We start from the raw sequence: 18,478 nt of genomic DNA, 5'->3' as shown, positions 1-18,478 counted from the left end.
AGCTGCCTGGGAGGGCCAAAGCTGACCCATATTCTCTGCCTGAGAAGGCACTAGTGTGTCAAGAGCATCTGCGGGGAAGGGCCCTGGCTAAACCAGCATCTGTTTGGGAAGGTCATGATTACCTATTATATCTGCCTGGGAGTGACATGGGGTTGGGGGAGGGGGTAATCAGCTGCCTGGTCTGACACACTGTCATATGCCTTGGAAGACCCAAATGGGTCAGTGAGAGCTAGTGCCAGTTCCCAGTGAGCATTTTGTAATAAGTGATCATATATGCTGATGAGAGAACACTCGTTTTCTTCACAAAATTATTGTCCGCCAAGAGTTTATTATTTCTGTTTCTTTCTTTTAGATGAATACTAGGAAGGAAAGAGAGTACACCAATATCCAGTACACACCATCAGAGAAAGGAAAGACGAAGCCACTACCACCACCTGTCCGGATACAGCCGGCCACCCGGACGCAGCCCACGTAAGCGCATTCACACTTGTCCCTGCTGAGGACCTGCTTTGCCTGAAGCATTGCAAGATATTTTGCCATTACTGGAGCTTTTTGTTGACCCCAGTACTTGCAACAGCAAAGACAAAAATGTGACCGTATTGTGGTCCACAGGTAGAGCTGTGTGTGGGACCCTTTACTAGAATAGCATGGGTTCTGCCGACCAAGACTGAGATCCTTTGGAATTGCAATTGCTGTGTATGAATCGGAATACTTGAAAAATATTGGTTCCCGACGATCAGGATAGGTGAGCATTCTGTAGGCTGTTTTATTTAAGTGTTGGAATAGCAGTCGGAGATGTAGGTCTGGTTTGAACTAGAACAGGAGTCTCCAATGGATAGCTTGGGAGCCACTGGTAGCTCACTGGTACCCTGGAAGTAGTTCCTACAAGTGCAGCACAGAATGTAATTCAGAGGGTCCAGCCACATTGAAGTTGGCAGCACTACACATCTCTGGATTCTGTGAGTGGTAGTCATCCAAACCAATGGCTGGACTTGTAACATAACTACCCCGCTTCACTCAATTATGCAAAGTAACATGCAGATCTGTCATTTTTCAAGGTTAACTCTTATCAGTTATACAACTTCTGTGAAAAAGATGAGATGTTCTTTGAGTGTTTTCACCCAAAACAGAGGCCATATTTGACAGACAAAATGTGTATTTTGAGAAAATTATATGCTGTTTGAAAACAAAATGATTGAAAATCTAAAACATTTGAAAGCTGCTATTTGAATAATAACTCGTTTGTTTGTTAGATTTATAGCTGTTAGTGTTTCCTTTGTGCCAGCAAGCAGCTGCTGCTGTGGCTGTGTTTCATTAGTCAAGTGAAGACTTCTTATATTAATAAAGCTTTTCCCGACTGCTATTGCAGCCTTGCGCGTCGAGGGAGTCTGTGTTCTATCACAATATTGAATTTTAACTATCGTTCTTCCAGTACATAGTATCCAGTCTATTGACAAACACATCACGAAGTTAAGTATGTATAGGAATGTATGGTTATATTTACATTTTTAACACCACATCTATCTTGAAGATGTATCCTTCCGTCATAAATCTCTGCAAGGTATGTGGAAATAGAGCTTAGAAAGTAAATCAGTATTCTGGATATGAAATTTTGGCTACTATATTTTGTCACTTGATACGTGACATACATCTGGGTGGTCGTATCTGATTCAGGTACTATTGCAAAAATGATCAAAGCCATTAATAGCTCAGGGTGATTCATTTCATTGATCAGCAGTAGCTCTCATCATAGAAATGGTTGGAGGTCCCTGAGCTAGGATGTAAAAACAGTGTGTTTGAGAAAACCACCAAATGGAAATGGACTACCCCTATTAAATTCACCATCACACTCACTGGTGTCAAATTCTTGACCCTTCACTTCAGCCACCAAATTCCTATCACATGACGTCCCCCAAGTAGAAGGTTCTGTTCGATCTTAATTTATCATCAACATGTAACACCACCAAATGCCGTCTGGATTCTGTCCACTGGTAGGGAACCAGAGAATATCTTTCTGTGTTTGCCTCCCTTAATTGTGATTATCCTTTCCTAGACTGAAAGATCTGAAAGAAACACGTTAGTTAGATTCCTCACCTTAGAATATCCCCAGGCGTCAGACTGGATCCGGAAGATTTTTGTAGCAATACCCCTTGCGCGTCGCTAGGCGTCGGCTGCGGCTCCGCGTCCGTCGTTGGCGTCGTGCGCCGGAATGACGTCGGAGTACTTAGACGCCGCCCTCGCGCGCTGACTTCAGTTCTTCTTTTTTCTGCGCCAGTAAGCGCCGATCTGGGAGAGCTACCCCTTTAGTCAATTTTTGACTAACGTTTTCGACTCTTTTTGGTCACTTTCGACTCTGGTGCCGGTAGGATGCCTGGTTTCAAGGCCTGCGACGACTGTCACCGACTGATGTCGGTGACCGATCATCACCGCCGGTGCCTGTACTGCTCGGGCCTCGACCACGACGCGGAGTCGTGCTCAGACTGTATGGCCCTGACCTCGAAAGCTAGGCGGGAGCGGTCCCGCAAGCTTCTCGAGCTTCGCCACTCGGCTCCGCGCCCCTCTCGGTCCCGGTCGAGGTCCAAGGATCGGTCGCGGAGCCGCACTCGACATCGTCGCTCATCTGGCTCGAAGTCTTCGGGTAAGTCGAAGCGCTCTAAGAAGTCCAAGATGCGACACCGCTCTTCGGACTCCCCTCGCCGGTCGCGCGACTCGGCCGAGGGTCCGGGTGGTTCCACCCCCGCGGCTCCGCTGGAGCCACAGGCGCCGCACAAATCCCCATACCCGCCGGTCCCTGAGATTGACACGACGCCGACGGAGGTCAGTGCCTTCCTCTCGGCCATGAGGAGCCTGGCCCCGCTGGCGCGCCTTCGGGCCCCGCGGACTCGACTGGGCGACCTCGCGTGCCGGCGGCTCCGGCGCCGTTGGAGACTCCGGCCCAGACGCCGCAGGTCCCCGAGGGGCCCGAGCCTGGGCCCCCGTCGACGCCGGTCGACCTCGTCACGCCTCCTCCGCCGGCGCCGACACCGGTACCACCCCCGACTCCGGTCGACGTCGATCCCCGGTTCAGCCCCTGTCCGGCGCCGCCCGACGCCGCATCCGACGCCGCTAGAGACACATATTGTCTATCGACCGGCTCCGATCATTCCTCCTGTTTACCAGGAATCGGATGACGAGGGCGAATGGGAGGGGTCTGAGGACCCTATGGCCCTTCAGGGGCAACTTTCTCAGGACTGGGCAGATGAACTGGGGGAGGCCAGTGGATTGGATACCTCACCGGACACTGGATTCAGCTCTCCTCCGACTGTGGCTTCGGAGGAGGGTGTAGCTTTTTCTGTGGTGCTGCGCAAGGCGGCCACGGCCCTTGGGCTTGAGCTGCCTGCCGTGGCTGTAAGGACTAACATCCTCACTGAGGTGCTTCAGTCTGCCGCATGCTCCACTGAGCCTCTGCTGCAATTCAATGAGGCCCTCATTGACGTTCTGCAGGGCACCTGGTCCAAGCCCTCCACAGTCCCTCCTGTGGATAGGAACGTTGCCAGGCGCCACCGCCCTGCTCCGGGCGACCCCAGTTTTCTGTCCCAACACCCCACCCCGAGAGTCTGGTTATCCAGGCCTCTACCTCCCAATCCTCCTTCCCGTCCGCTCCTCCGGACCGGGATTCCAAGAGGCTGGAACAGTTCGGTAAGAAGCTGTTCTCCTCGCTCAGTTTGGGCCTGCGGTCTTTGAACACCGCCTGTCTCTTGGACCGTTATTCCCACTCTCTGTGGGATACGGTGGAGGATGTGCTGCCCCTGTGCCCGGAGGAGGCCCGGGCACGGCTTTCCTCAGCTCTGGCCGATGGGAGAGATGCAGCGCGCCATGCAATCCGATGTGGACTCGACACTACGGACTCGCTGGGTAGGGCTATTTCTACCACGGTGGCGCTTCGACGTCACGCCTGGCTGCGGTCCACGTCCTTTTCAGGGGATGTCCAGAGCACTCTCATGGACATGCCTTTTGATGGCACTCTCCTTTTTGGTGAGAAAGCGGACAGTGCGCTGGCTCGCTTCAAGGACTCCCGGGCTACGGCCAAGTCCTTGGGCCTCTCGGCCCCGCGGCCACAAACTTCCGCTTTTCGCTCCTTTCGTGGCCAAGGAAGGGGCACCTCCTCACGTCCGCCTAGCCACCGGCCGCAGAACCAGCCTGCACGCGGTCGCGGATGTGGTTTCCGCCGAGGCGGTACTGGTGGACAACGCGGTCAGTCCACATCCACCCGGGCAGCATCCGCCTCAAAGCCTTCCTAGTCCGAGCTTTCAGGCCCATTCCTCGCCAGTGGGAGGCCGGGTTCGCCATCACCTGCTCCACTGGCGTACCATTACTTCGGACAGGTGGGTGCTGCAAATCGTCCGCAGGGGCTACTCCCTCCCCTTCGAGACGACCCCTCCACCGTATCTCGGAGGATCATTTGAATCTTCTGCGAGAGGAAGTTTCGGCCCTCTTGGCCAAAGAGGCCGTCGAGCGCGTTCCGAGCCCAGAAGTAGGTTGTGGTTGTTATTCCCACTACTTTCTGGTTCCCAAGAAGGGCAAAGGAGGCCTACGCCCTATCTTGGAGCTCAGGAACGTCAATGCCTTCCTCCGGAAGGAACGGTTCAAAATGTTGACTTTGGCTCAGGTTCTAGCTGCCCTAGACCCTGGAGACTGGATGGTAGCGTTGGACTTGCAGGACGCATATTTCCATATCCCCGTCCTGCCGGCCCACCGGCGTTACCTGCGGTTCACGGTGGGTCAGGAGCACTTTCAGTTCACCGTGCTCCCCTTCGGCCTTACCAGTGCCCCTCGGGTGTTCACGAAAGTGATGGCGGTGGTCGCAGCTCATCTGCGCAGATCAGGGGTTCCAGTCTTCCCCTTTCTCGATGACTGGTTGTTGAAGGCGGGCTTGCCCTAGACAGTCGTCTCCCACCTCCAGACTACAGCGGATCTCCTGCATTTGCTGGGGTTTTCCACCAACGTGCCGAAGTCACACCTGAGCCCCTCTCAGAAGCTCCTCTTCATCGGAGCGGTTCTCGATTCGGCGCAGTTCCGGGTCCACCCACCGGAACAGCGGGTCCGGGATATACAGACCCTGATTCCCATCTTTCGGCCTCTATCCTGTGTTTCGGTCAGGCTAGTGTTGCGGCTTCTGGGGCTGATGGCCTCCTGCATCCTACTAGTGCATCACGCCAGGCGGCGCATGCGGGCTCTGCAGTGGGACCTGAAGTTTCAGTGGGCCCAGCATCATGGCAACCTGTCCGACCATGTCTTGATCTCGGAGGGCACTGCACAGCAGTTGCAGTGGTGGCTCACGGACCGCGATTGGGTCGCGGGCAAGAGCCTCTCCCTACCCCTACCCGAGCATGTCGTCGTGACGGATGCGTCCCTCCTGGGATGGGGTGGCCATATGCGAGAGGCTGAGATCAGAGGACTCTGGTCTCCGGCGGAGTCTCGCCTCCACATCAATTTGTTGGAGCTGAGAGCGATCCGACTTGCACTGAAAGCCTTCCTTCCATCTGTCCGGGGAAGTGTCGTGCAGGTGTTCACGGACAACACCACCGCCATGTGGTATTGCAACAAACAGGGCGGGGTGGGGGTCATGGACCCTTTGTCAGGAGGCTCTGCGCATCTGGACATGGCTGGAACACCAAGGCATCACCCTGGTGGTTCAACATCTGGCGGGCTCTCTGAACGCCAGAGCAGACTAACTCAGCAGCCGGTGCATGATGGATCACGAATGGCGTCTGAACTCCGAGGTGGCGCAAGGTCTCTTTCAGCAGTGGGGAGAGCCTTGGTTAGATCTATTCGCCACCGACGAGAACGCGCAATGTCAGCAGTTCTGCGCGTTGGAATTTCCAAGGCGGCACTTGCTAGGCGATGCTTTTCGACGCGAGTGGAGTTGCGGTCTGTTGTACGCCTTTCCGCCTATACCACTTCTGCCCAGAGTGCTGAAGAAGATCAGGCGCGACCGGGCTCAAGTCATCTTGGTGGCTCCGGATTGGGCACGAAGGTACTGATATCCCGAGCTACTCAGTATGTTGACCGATCCTCCAATACGTCTGCCCTTTCGGGAGGATCTTCTGTCGCAGCAGCAGGGTACGGTCCTCCACCCGAACCTGTCCAGCCTCCACCTCCATGCGTGGAGATTGAGTGGCAGCAGTTGATGCCATTTGACTTGCCTCCTGAAGTCTGTGATATCATTCTGGCAGCCAGGCGTCCCTCCACAAAGACTGTATACGCCTGCCGGTGGAACAAATTTGTGGCATGGTGCACAGCAAAGGCTGTGGATCCCCTTTCTTCTTTCTTTGGCCCGGCAGGGCTCTGCCCTTGGCACCTTGAAAGGTTATCTTGCTGCCATCTCTGCCTTCTTACGGCTTCCTGATCAGCCCTCTCTTTTCAAGTCCCCTGTAGTGTCACGCTTTCTTAAAGGCATTACTCACACGTTCCCTGCTGTCCCTTTCGTAATGCCTCAGTGGGACTTGAATCTTGTCTTAACATTTCTGATGTGCGCTCCCTTTGAGCCTCTTCACAATTGTCCTCTTCGTCTTCTCACTCTTAAGACTGCTTTCCTGGTAGCCATCACCTCGGCTAGACGGGTGAGTGAGCTCCAGGCTCTGTCGTCCAAGCCTCCTTTTCTATCTGTTCATCCGGACAAGGTTGTCCTTCGGCCTCGTCCTTCCTTTCTACCGAAAGTGGTGACCCCCTTTCATCTTGGGCAATCTGTCACCTTGCCCACCTTCTTTCCACCTCCACCTCCGCATCCTTCCAAAGAGGAAGAGCGGCTCCACCGTCTGGACCCAAAACGTGCGCTCTCCTTTTATTTGGACCGCACAAAACAGTTCCGGGAGAACAACCAGCTTTTTGTTGGCTACGTGGGTGCTAAGAAGGGAAAAGCTGTGCACAAACGGACCATCTCCCGGTGGGTCGTTTTGTGTATAAAACTCTTGTTATTCCTTGGTAAAAAAGGACCCTCCTATTGGGCTGCGAGCCCATTCTACTCTGGCCACGGCGGCTACTACTGGTTTGGGACGGGGAGTCCCTTTGCAGGACATCTGTCAGGCGGTGACGTGGGCTTCGCTGCACACGTTTGCCAGGCACTATTGCCTAGACAGCCAAGTCCGGAGGGATGGCTTCTTTGGCCGTTCTGTCCTCCAGGACTTTCTGGTGTGATCTTGGTTCGCACACCCACCACCGGGGTTGGTATTGCTTGGGTATCTATTCTAAGGTGAGGAATCTAACTAACGTGTTTCTTTCAGATGAACAAGTTACTTACCTTCGGTAACGATGTATCTGTAAGAAACATTAGTTAGTTAGATTCCTCACCGACCCACCCATCCTCCCCGTTCTGCTCCGACATCTAGGGTTAAGGCTATCCTTTTCAGAGCCCTAGATTTTTTGGCACCAGTGTCGGTCTCTTGCATGGCTCTGCGTTCCTGGCGCGGAAAGCTATGTACAAGAACTGACGTCAGCGCGTGAGGGCGGCGTCTAAGTACTCCGACGTCATCCCGGCGCATGACGCCAACGACTGACGCGGAGCCGCAGACGACGCCTAGCGACGCGCAAGGGGTATTGCTACAAAAATCTTTCGGATCCAGTCTGACGCCTGGGGATATTCTAAGGTGAGGAATCTAACTAACTAATGTTTCTTACAGATACATAGTTACCGAAGGTAAGTAACTTGTTCTTTACTTCCCTTGAGTTGGAAGTGGTATTGTCATCCCTCTATGTACTTTTGACCACTTGTATTCCAATTACAAACATCTCATATCCAGAATAAAGGAGAACATTTTCTAATACAAGTTCAGAATTTTCTGACTGCTTTAGGTAGTTTAGTTCCTTTTCTGTGAGTTGGACGTATACTCCATTGGTACTATCTATCTCCACTACTTCACTTTTGAATGCTCCAGCTCCTACTTGACCAATTTTTGCCCTTGTAATCCTGGATACTAGGTAAGCTCTATTTTTTTTTTTGTTCAGGCCCACTTTTGACTCTTACCTTGATAAGACTGCCAAAGCAGTTGCTCTTTCTATTGCATCTTTCGTGACTTTGCTCTTTGATACTTCTTTGAACTGAGGCATAGTGTTTGATACCAGGAAAAAAAGCAATTGTCATCCCCCTCCGGATACATCCTATATTAGACCCTACTGTCTAATCCAACTAGCAACTCATCTTTCGTCTGCCTTTGACTGCTAAAATCACGGAAAGCTGCATAAACCTACACCTGTCTGAAGATATTGAAGAAAGCTGAAAGCTTTTCCGTCTGGTTTCCGCTCTAATCTTAGAACTGAGACTGTATTAGTTGGGGCAACCAACATTGACAGGATGATGTAGATGCTGGTGGATCCACCACCCTTATCCTTTTAGACCCCTCCGCAGCTTTCAAAGTGGTATATCGGGACATCCTTTTTGACAGGGAACCATTTTCAGCTGTTTTTCTTTTCTGCATGTTCGCTCCCAAGCTGCCTTTGGCACATTTTCTCAAAATGCACTTTGAACCCTATGTTTTTTTATATCTATGCAACCAATCTTGCTGTGCTCATTACATCTTCTGGCCTTGGGTTCTACACATATGCGGACGACAGCCAGGTTTTTCTATATTTTTATGGGAATTTTGATCATCTTCAGAATCATTTTAAAGAGTGCCTCGCTTGGCCGGCTGGATGGATTCCAAATCCGTCTCCATACTGTAAGACGGAGATTGTTTTTGGCAAGCCCTTTTTTCTGATTGTTTAACTGGTGGCTTGATTATCTTGGTGCTTCTCTCTCATGGGAGGACCTCCTTTTGCAGCAGCTGGGCAGGGTCCTGGAGCAGTCTGCAGAACATTTCCATGCTTGGAGATTGAGTGGTGACAGTCAAGTCATTTGGGAACCCAGATGCCCCTCTACTAAAACCATCTATGCAGGTCACTGGGAGAAGCTTGTTTGTATTCCTCCCAACACATCCAGCCTTTACAAGCCAAGTCGTCACATGTTCTGCTTTTTTGTTTAACTTTAGCCATGGCAACTTTTGCTATGGCAAGTACCTGCTGTGAAGCGGTTTTCTGAAAGGACTTGCCCCTATGTTTCCACCCAAACCATATGTGATGCCCCAGTGGGGCCTAGATCTGGTTCTCACATGCCTGATGTGCACTCCATTCGAGCCAATGCACAGCTGCCCACTTTAATTGCTTACGTTGAAGACAGTGTTGCCCATAGTGATAACATCAGCTCCTCCGTGAGCAAGCTGTACGCTCGCTCTGACCAGGGGGTTGGAGGGGGTCATACCCAGAGCAAGCCATCTAGTGGTTAGCTACAGTAATCGCACATAACAGGGTTTTAATCATTAAAGAGGAAGCAATACTGTAGCAAGGCGACGGTCTGGCCCAACAGACTGATCTTCGCTCAGAAGGATTTTCATTGATCAGAAGTAGCTCTCGTTATAGGAAAGTTTGGAGACCCCTGCCTTCGAGTCCTGTCACGACCCCGGGGTGTAGTGCCACCTTTGTATTTGCTTGGCCACCCTTATTTTAGCTAGCTGCAAGCCCAGCCCTGTACGTCTTTGAACATGTAGGACTAATAGGATTCTGGCTTTGTGTGCTACTGTGGCAGTATACGGTTGTGTGTTACTGTGGCAGTATTCACGTTCCTCAGTAACAACTGATTGCCTTAGGGTCACACAACAGGCCTCCCAGGCGACTGTATGCAAACTTCACTTTTCACCTGCTTGGTCCCCCTTTATGCATTCACCTAGTCGCCCCACTTCTGTATCCCCACAATACTTCCACCTATGTATACCTGCAGTATACAACTTTTTAGACCACCTCTGTTGCCCCTGTAGCTAGGTGCCCAGTACGTCCCACTCAGTGCAGCTAGAGCCCATTGTGTGCCCAACTCAACATGCCTTACAGAGGGCACACGAAATGCCTGCCTCAGTTGCCCCTGCATCGAGGTCTCTCGTGCATACTGCCTCTGTGTGCAGACAGATCATTCTATACACCTACTTCCGTGGCCCTGGCTCGCCCTTTGTCCATTATTGTTTATACCCATCTTAGGCGATCCCCATGCGCGGCATCATTAAATCTCCACAGTATACCAGTACTTTATCCACTAGGGGGCAGCAGAACGCTTTAGTTACCGGCACCGGCGCCTGTTCCCAAGATGGCACACCATTACACAACTCCTCTTTTCTGTCAGAGTTCCAGAGCGCTTACCAACAGGTCACACGTTCTGTTTCAAAGTATTTTAGCAGAATTTATTTATGACGGAAAGTGGGTGTGGTTCTTCCATGTTTATGTAACGCTTCTTCAATGCATTTGGACAAAAACTGATACTTGTTATTTTTGCCCTTTGCCTGTAGAACTGGTAAGGCCACCTGTAATTGCTGGGGACATTGCTCAATCTACCTTTCTATATTTGTAACTGGATGCGTGACATGACTTTTATTGCCAACTCTCAAAGCTCTATTCTAACTAAAGTTTGTATAATACAACGACATCGGACTGTTTGCATCATGAGAGGCTGTGTGGGCCCCACAGTACTTTTACCGATGACTTTGTTTCCATGAAGGTGTCTGCACTGGAAAGAAGCTTGAACTCTCTGAACTGTCTTTCTGACTTTCTCTCGTCAAAGCTGCCACCTAGTGTATTACCTAAAACTAGTAAACGAGGGATAGATAGCCCAGTGGACGCCCAAAGCTTTATTCCGAAGCGAGAGTCCCTGATGTTCTGTGTAGGCCTATATTGGCGAGTAGGGTTGATCAAACCCCTAGGTCGTGTCTGGAGTGTCGATTCTCCGAAGCACCAGGGTAGTGGAAGGGAGTGACACACATTATGGCATCCTGATGGCGTCATAGGGTGACTCATGTCCCATTCTTGGCACACAGCTTCTTTTTTGCTGTGGGGAGGGAGGCCGGGGACAGGCAAGAAGTGGAAAGTAAACAGGCATTTTAAGCTATTGAATCCAAATAACCCTTTCGAGACTCTTCCCTACTCTATCCCTCCTTGGCTCACCATAAACGTTATTTTAATACTATGACCTCCCAACAACTCTGCTAAATTCTTCCCTCAAATATCCCTCCTTTGACTCATCCCAACACTAATTTTACTACTATGATCTCCCCAATCCATTTTTAGAGATTCTTTCCTCCTCCATCTCTCCTTATACTCATCCCGAGCCTCATCTTACTTCTACGATCTCCCAATAAACACTTTCTATACTCTTCCCTCTCTATCCCTCCACTATCTTTTTCAATCCAACTAACAGACTTGCATGTCCACTGCCTAAATTAACTCAAATTTCACTATACTAATTCCCCACTAATCCTGTTTGGAGCCAATTATCATACCCTGTCCTGTCTCCATCACCACCGTTTCTCACTCCAGTACTGTAGCTCTGGTGTTAGGTTTTTGTGCCTTTAAGAGTAAATGGAAGAGAAAGAAGTAATCTGTGAAAAGAGATGCGAAAGAGCCTGCGCCTAACACCCATATTATAAGTTAAGGGCTAAATTCCGATCTCCGTACCAACAAAAGTTTGTGCTGGGATTGGAATTACATGTTATGTGATACTCCTCACACCTTCCGAGTTTTCTGTTACAGATTCTGGCAGGTCAAAATGTATCCGTGGAAAAGGCCCAGAAAAAAGGCAACCTTCACAATTAGGTCTGTTAAAATCATATTGCTCATCGAATGCCTCATTTTTTAAACACTCTGAATTGGATGTATTTACTTTAAACACATGGTAAATAACATCCTGAGATAATGGTATTTACCAGGTGTGGTAAACGCCTCAATTTCCCCCCCCCCCCACATGTATTTAGGGGCTAAATTTGTAGGGTTGCCAAGTATGCATATATGGCTTTCCCAAGTCCAAGTGTATAGTTGTGACATGGAAGCACGGCAATTAACCGTGTAATGTATGTATGCACATTATGAAGAATCTTCTGGTCTCTTTGAAGGGTTAACGAAGACTCTGCAGGGGTGTATGAAAATCTGAACATACTGAGCACCAAGGATTCTGGAGTGAGCAGTACTGGGCGGTAGTGATTCGCCTGCTTGGGAGTAGCAATGAATGTACAGGTAAGGCTAATGAACGCACTGTTTTTCCAGGTTCTTAGCGTGTCATGGGGGGGTTTTAATATATTTCTTATGTAATGTGGTGTAGTGTTGTGATCTTTTATGAAGCTGTGGGTTGAGACGGTTGAAGTGGTGTAGCATGCGTTGTGTGTTATGGTATGTGCAGACTTGAGTAGTAAACTAGTACTTGAGCAGTAAAGAATTAATTCAGTTTTAAATAATTTAAAGTGTGGAAGTCGTGAATTTGTCAATACTCAATCTGCATGGAAGCGACTATGACCCATTTTGAAATGTGTGTGTGTGTGTGTATATATATATCTATATATCTAATATATATATATATATATATATATATATATATATATATATATATATATATATATATATATATATATATATATATATATCAAAGGCTAAGTTGATAGTAGTTGGATGTTGAAATGAGGTAAAAAATTAAACATCTCTCAAATTCTCCAGCTCTAGTTTACTGAGCTTACTATAACTTGTTTCCCTGGCTTGCACTGTTTATAACTTCACATATTACAGCACTCTTGACGTCATTGATGCAAATGTCATCATTCATGACATCACTGGTGACACCATAGTCCTATACAGTATAGAGTTACTGAGTGTAAGATGAAGACCGGAGAACAGGTATAAGGGGGCAGAGGCAGTAAGCTGATAACCGAGATCAGGCTGCTCTGGGTTGGTCACTAAAAGAAAATTAAAGCAGCGGTTAAAGTAATTTTCTAACTAGATGTTGAAATGAGTTAAAAACTGTTTCTAAACAAAATAAATTCATAGTTCAGTGAACTAACTATATCTTGTCCCCCGCCGTGCACTGCTTTTGACCCCACATTCCATCTCTCATAACATGTTAAATTACATCATTGATGACTATACTAATTACATTATCCAATCTACTGCTCCTCAAATTACTTTATAAGCCCCTAGATCCTTCTAGGAAAAAAGTAGGTAGTAAGTGCCCACAAATCTATACATCATAGATTCACCAAATGTACATGTGTAAATGTCCGACATTGAAACAGTGTAGGACTGGAGAAAAGCCTGATTGACTATGTTAAGTTATATGGTGCACAGTTTAACTATAACTAAACTTTTCATTTAAACATGGTAGAAACTGAGCACAATTAGTCTACTGTTGCCAAAATATTTGAGAAAAATGAAAGCTTATCACAATAAGTTATTCACCTATAGATTTCTGTGCACCTGCTGATAGTATGCCCGGATGCATGCCTCGGGTCATTCTAGGGATATGTTAGCATCCCTTATTGATATTTCTTTTGTAGTTCTAGGCTGTTTGGAGACCAGGCCGACTCCACTTTGGAGCGATTTAAGTATAGCCATGCTGTGGCCCGCTCCTTAGGCTTATTATCCCCGACCTGCCAGTTCCACCCACAATACCGGATGTTCGGAGGTCACTATTGACTTCTGCAAGATACAGCCATATGAGCCTGTTCAGCAGCCCATTCATCCCTTTCGTGTCTCCAGTGAACGTTGCAGTGGCAGGATTTGGGGTCACCAGCAAGGTCTGGCCTTGTATTCATCCATTGCCGCGTCGGCCAAGCTACTCTAATTCCCAACTTCAGACGTCATCGGCAGACAGGGGGCAGGATGCACTCTTACCAGCCGAACTGTCATGTAGTTACCTCAGACCAGTGGGTCCTGCAAGTTTTTTGTCAAGGTCACACTCTTCCCTTTTGGTCAAACACCCCCTCTAGTTTCTCTGTTTTTTGCAGAGACCTCAGCAGAACATGCTTCTATCTTTGCCAAAGAAGTTCAGTCGTTGCTGGTCACAGGAGTGAAAGAGTCCCTGAGAAGAGGTTGGGCACAAGTGCTATTCTTGTTATTACTTCGTGTCCAAGAAAGACAAAGGGCTCAGGCCAACTTTGGATCTTAGGTTCTTGAACATCGGGTCGGACAAATTCAAGATGTTGACTCTAGATCAGGGACTCTCAACCACAGATAGTCTGGATTGGAGAGGTCTTGGACTTGCAGAACACTTATGTTCATATACCAATTTTGAAGTACCAGAAGTCTTTCCTCAGCTTCTTTGTGGGTTAGGAACACTTGCATGTCTGGTCCTGCATTTTGATCTTGCCTCGACCCCTCAAGCATTTACAACTGTGATGACTGTGGTCACAGCTTATGTTTGCAGATCAGGGATACACTTATTCCCATACCTCAAGGACTGGCTGTTGAAGGCAAGCTGTTATCGTTCAGTCGCAGACAACCATCATTCTACTTTTTCTCCTGGGGGTTGCCATCAAAAAGCTGAAAATCCACTTCTTACCAGTGCAGGGAATTCCCTTGATACGAGGTTGTTCTGGGCAAAGTAGAATTACAAGCCTTAGTGAAAGGCAGCAATTCCAGGACATTCAGGATATTATCCTGATGATTCTGGCTTGGTCCTGTGTTCAGTCCAAGACAGTTCTGAGGCTTCTTGGTTTACTTACCTTAGGCATTCTGCTAGTGCATCCTGCCCCTTTGCACATAAGGGCTGTGCAGTAGAACCTACACCTTCAGTTGACTCAGCACTGGGGTTGTAACCAAGGACCTTCAATGGTGGATGAAGTACACCATCCTGAACTGCAGCAGACCATTCTCCCTGTCCCATGCAAAGCTCACATTGGTCATGGATGCTTCATGCCTGGATAGGGTGGAGATCACAGGGCTTTTTGTCTTCAAAGAAGCAGCGACACCACATACATCTTCTAGAGCTTCATGCTATGCTCTTCAGCTGGCACTCAAGGCTTTCCTGCCTTCCATCAAGGACACACCTGTTCAAGTTCTGATGGACAACATGACTGCCACATGTTACTGCAAGCAGGAAGGTGGGTTCGTTCTTCTGTGTTGTGCCTGGAAGCGATGTGACTCTGGCGCTCGGTGGACCTTCAACCGATTTCCCTGACTGTCAACCACCTAGCAGGCTCCCTGAATGCTTGGGTGAATGACTTCAGCAGATACCACAGACCACAAGTGGCATCTGCACCAGGAAGCAATTCAGAACAGTAGTGTGGGCCTAGTGAGATCTTTTCACTACTGCAAAACACTTAATCCGAAGCCTTTCGTGCTACATGGGAAACTTATTCTGCCTTCTGTGGAATTCCGGTCTTGGATGCTGTTCTGAAGAACATCAAGAGGGACTGAGCCAGCTTATCCTGACTTGGCTTTGAGAGTCTGGTCTTTCAAGCTGCTGAGTCTTAACATTAACCCCAACCTCCATCTGTCTCTTCAGGAAGACCTTCTGTGCCAACGACAGGGCTGGGTCCAGCCCCTGAATCTTAATTGCCTACACTTTCATGTGTGCAAATTGAGTGGAAACCGCTCAGTGTCCTGCCTGTGGAAGTGGTGAATGTCCGCAACCCCTACACCTGGAGCACACTACAATTGTACCTTGACAAAACTAGGGCTTTGCATTCTAAGGAGGGATTGCTATATTTTTGTGCTAATATTGCCAACTCAGCAGGTGTTCAAGCCAGTAGAGCGAGATGAAGAACTTCTGCATGAACTTGTGCATCACTATGCCTTGCAAAGGCTGTATCTTTACGGTGACTGTTGCCTGTGGGTATTATTTCCTTTTGCTATCACCCCTTCTCCAGCTCTGCTTCCTGAAGTTAAACAGATTGCCTCTTTTTTACAGACTGGTGAGTGCACACAGGCACAGGTAAAGAATGTGTTGTGCGTATGGGTTGTCATGCAAGTTACATGGCAGGCAAGTTCTAAACAAACTACTATACAAACAGATCCTATTCCTGCAACTAGGTTGGGTGGTACCCACATGTTGATGAAAATCGGGAAGAGCTTGTATGTTAAAAGTAATGGCATCACCACAAAGGTTGTTGGATTCTTGAGCTACGCGATTAGCCAGTGACCATTTGCTAGAGGGCACAAGAATGTGAAGCTCGTACAAGAGAGGTGTATGCCCCTGCTGAGAAGAAACACACTTTCATGGAGCTAGACATGGTCATGAAACACCTTTTATGGAAGTGCCAACCAGCTCTTGGTCATTGAGGTCATGGTCTTTGAGATTCTCGCCTGCCATATTCTTACTGCACTCATGAATGGCACTTGAAGGGTAAAATGACCAACTTCTTTTGGGGCTCATCTCTGAAGTTGATTCTCTGTCTCCTGATTTGATAATTGTTTGATTTATGTTTTTCCCCCAAGCAGAAGAAAAATATGAAAAAAATGGCGGTATGGTTTCTTTTGAAAATACCAGTGGTACCATGAAGCACAAAGAGAAGAGTAGCTGCTACTCATTCGTTTTGGCTTTAGGAGAAGTATGCCATTACCTTAGTGATGGATTTGAGCTGCCAGTCCTATGGGGGTGAATGTCTGTTCCACAGTAAATGGCTGCATTTAGGGTCAAAAAATGAATTGAACAGAATCCAAAAAGCCCCAAATCAAAACAGGATCTTGGCAAAAGAAACTCTCAATGCCCAAATGAAGCATTAAATATCATAAGGACCCTGTAAGATCAAAGGAAAATATTTAATTCCAAGCCTATGTAACAGTAGTAAGTGTGCTTGTATCTTACTTCAGAGCTAAATGGTGCTCTCCACACTTTGGTTGCCTTTACTTACCTCACTGTAAATTGTATTCTTGATGCTACTGAGGAACCGTAATTAAGGGGAAATTGCATATAATACCCATTTCATTTTCTTAGTTAAATTGCCCCTTCACCAAGCTTTAAAAATCCACATTTATAAAAGGAAAGTCAGGAACGGGGCACATTGTGTTTGTATACATAAAGCAGTCTGACAAATATCTTCTTACAGTGTAATGTGGGCTTATGGTGGTGTGTGTTGTCTTGTGTTAGGTATTCTGTGATTTAGCTATTCTGCTAATCGCTTGTAAAGCACACACTATAACTAAGCTGCCATTAGTGGTGGCCCTCAGCAAAAGAACATAGTCAACAACTCTTTCCCCACCCTAACCAAACCAACCTCTTCACAAACGCAAACTCAGAATAATGTTCTTGTTACTCTGCCCTCTTTCTCACGAAGATAAATGACTGTGCATAGCATGTAGCCACCTAATAGGTGGCAGCACCCTGTAAAATCCAGAGGATGACAGCAAACATTCTCTGGGCGTTTCAGGCAAGGCAACGGCTGCAAAATGTAGGCCTTCCAGAGCTGGTGACAAGAGTCGGACCCAGCTTCAGCCGACTTCTGTCCCCTATGCACAACATGACATTCCCTCATGCCGACTAAGCTGCAATGTTTGAACATCTGGGTAAAGCTAGGAGAGATGCTGAAAGATCTAAGGGTGGTGGATGCATTCACTGTGCAGATGATGTCAAGAGAAATATTGAGCTCAGAGGTGAAGCTGGAACATGTACTGTGAGACAAAGTGTGTGTGACTGAGGCTTGTGTATCATACACCCTCCCAAGCAAGGCATCTTAATCCTAGGTATCAAGTAGACCCGAGCTCTAATTATGGGCTAACCCATTTGTTTCCCTCAAAAAATGACTACTCTTGTGCTTCCTTTACTAGGAATTGTAAAATTGGACTTGTGAAGGTGACTTACTGCCATATGCCTCACGGAGCCCGGAGTTCAGCATGGCCACTGCCTCCTTGATTGGACAGAGGAATTTTGCGTCCGTCTCAGCGCAAGGCCAGGAGGAGCCCCAATGACTGCATCAGACATTTAACTTATTACACATAGGAGGAAACATTGTGTTCCTCTTGGGCATGAACGGCCATAGGTGGTGTTCATATGCCTAAGCCGAGGGCTGCCACAGAACTGCCTTTGTTTTACAATATTTTTAAATGCTCTTTTTGTTTTGTAAAAATGTACAAATAAAAATGTATTCTTGTTTGGAAACAAATTTGTGGTTCTGGCACACACCACAGAGCTGACGTGGCCTGCATTGGGGGGGGGGGGGGGTGTGTTATGCACACGTGTGTGATATGCACGTGTGTGTGAGATGCACTCTGCAGACTTTAAGGTTGCTGACATTGGAAAAGTGAATGCATGACATTTTGGCTCTGCTTGTGATACAGCATTTTCTGAGCCCACTTGCTTACCATTGGTCCTCCGATTAACCCTTTTTCTTCCGACTGAGATGAATGAATGACTGAATGAGGGATTTATAGAGCGCATAGCATGATGGGAGTTAACATAGACCTCAACCAAATTCAATTAACAGTGCAACCCATTTGGCTACACAATGAGGACCAGGAATCGGTAGCTCACGTTAAGAAGGTTAATAAATTTAAAATCAATTTTAGATACAGGACTCTTAAAGCCATGCTATAGAAATACAAAATAGCCACAGGCAGTGCTAGCCTACAGAACAGATTATGGTGGACTAATATAAGGCAGACAAGCAATTCACTCACAGCGAAACAAAAGATTGAAAGTCCTATTTAATGCTCAGAGTCGCAAGTTTCG

The 18,478-nt window shown here is 47.9% G+C and overlaps 1 protein-coding gene across 2 annotated transcripts in view; it reads left to right on the top strand.

Annotated features, from left to right (window-relative positions):
• Positions 1-17,912, top strand: part of LOC146868301 (tyrosine-protein phosphatase non-receptor type 11-like) — a 248,597-nt gene extending 230,685 nt beyond the window's left edge. For both annotated transcript variants that reach the window (XM_085609654.1, XM_085609656.1), the window contains exons 14-16: positions 353-471; positions 11,940-12,060; positions 17,578-17,912. In XM_085609654.1, the coding sequence (XP_085465780.1) occupies positions 353-471; positions 11,940-12,024 (204 nt within the window). In that variant the 3' untranslated portion in view covers positions 12,025-12,060; positions 17,578-17,912. The remainder of the gene's footprint in view (positions 1-352; positions 472-11,939; positions 12,061-17,577) is intronic.
• Positions 17,913-18,478: the final 566 nt, after the last annotated feature.

The sequence above is a fragment of the Triturus cristatus genome, chromosome 1_2 (genome assembly GCF_964204655.1).
Source record: "Triturus cristatus chromosome 1_2, aTriCri1.1, whole genome shotgun sequence".
NCBI classification, from domain to species: Eukaryota; Metazoa; Chordata; class Amphibia; order Caudata; family Salamandridae; genus Triturus; species Triturus cristatus.
This window is presented reverse-complemented; position numbering and strand designations above follow the sequence as displayed.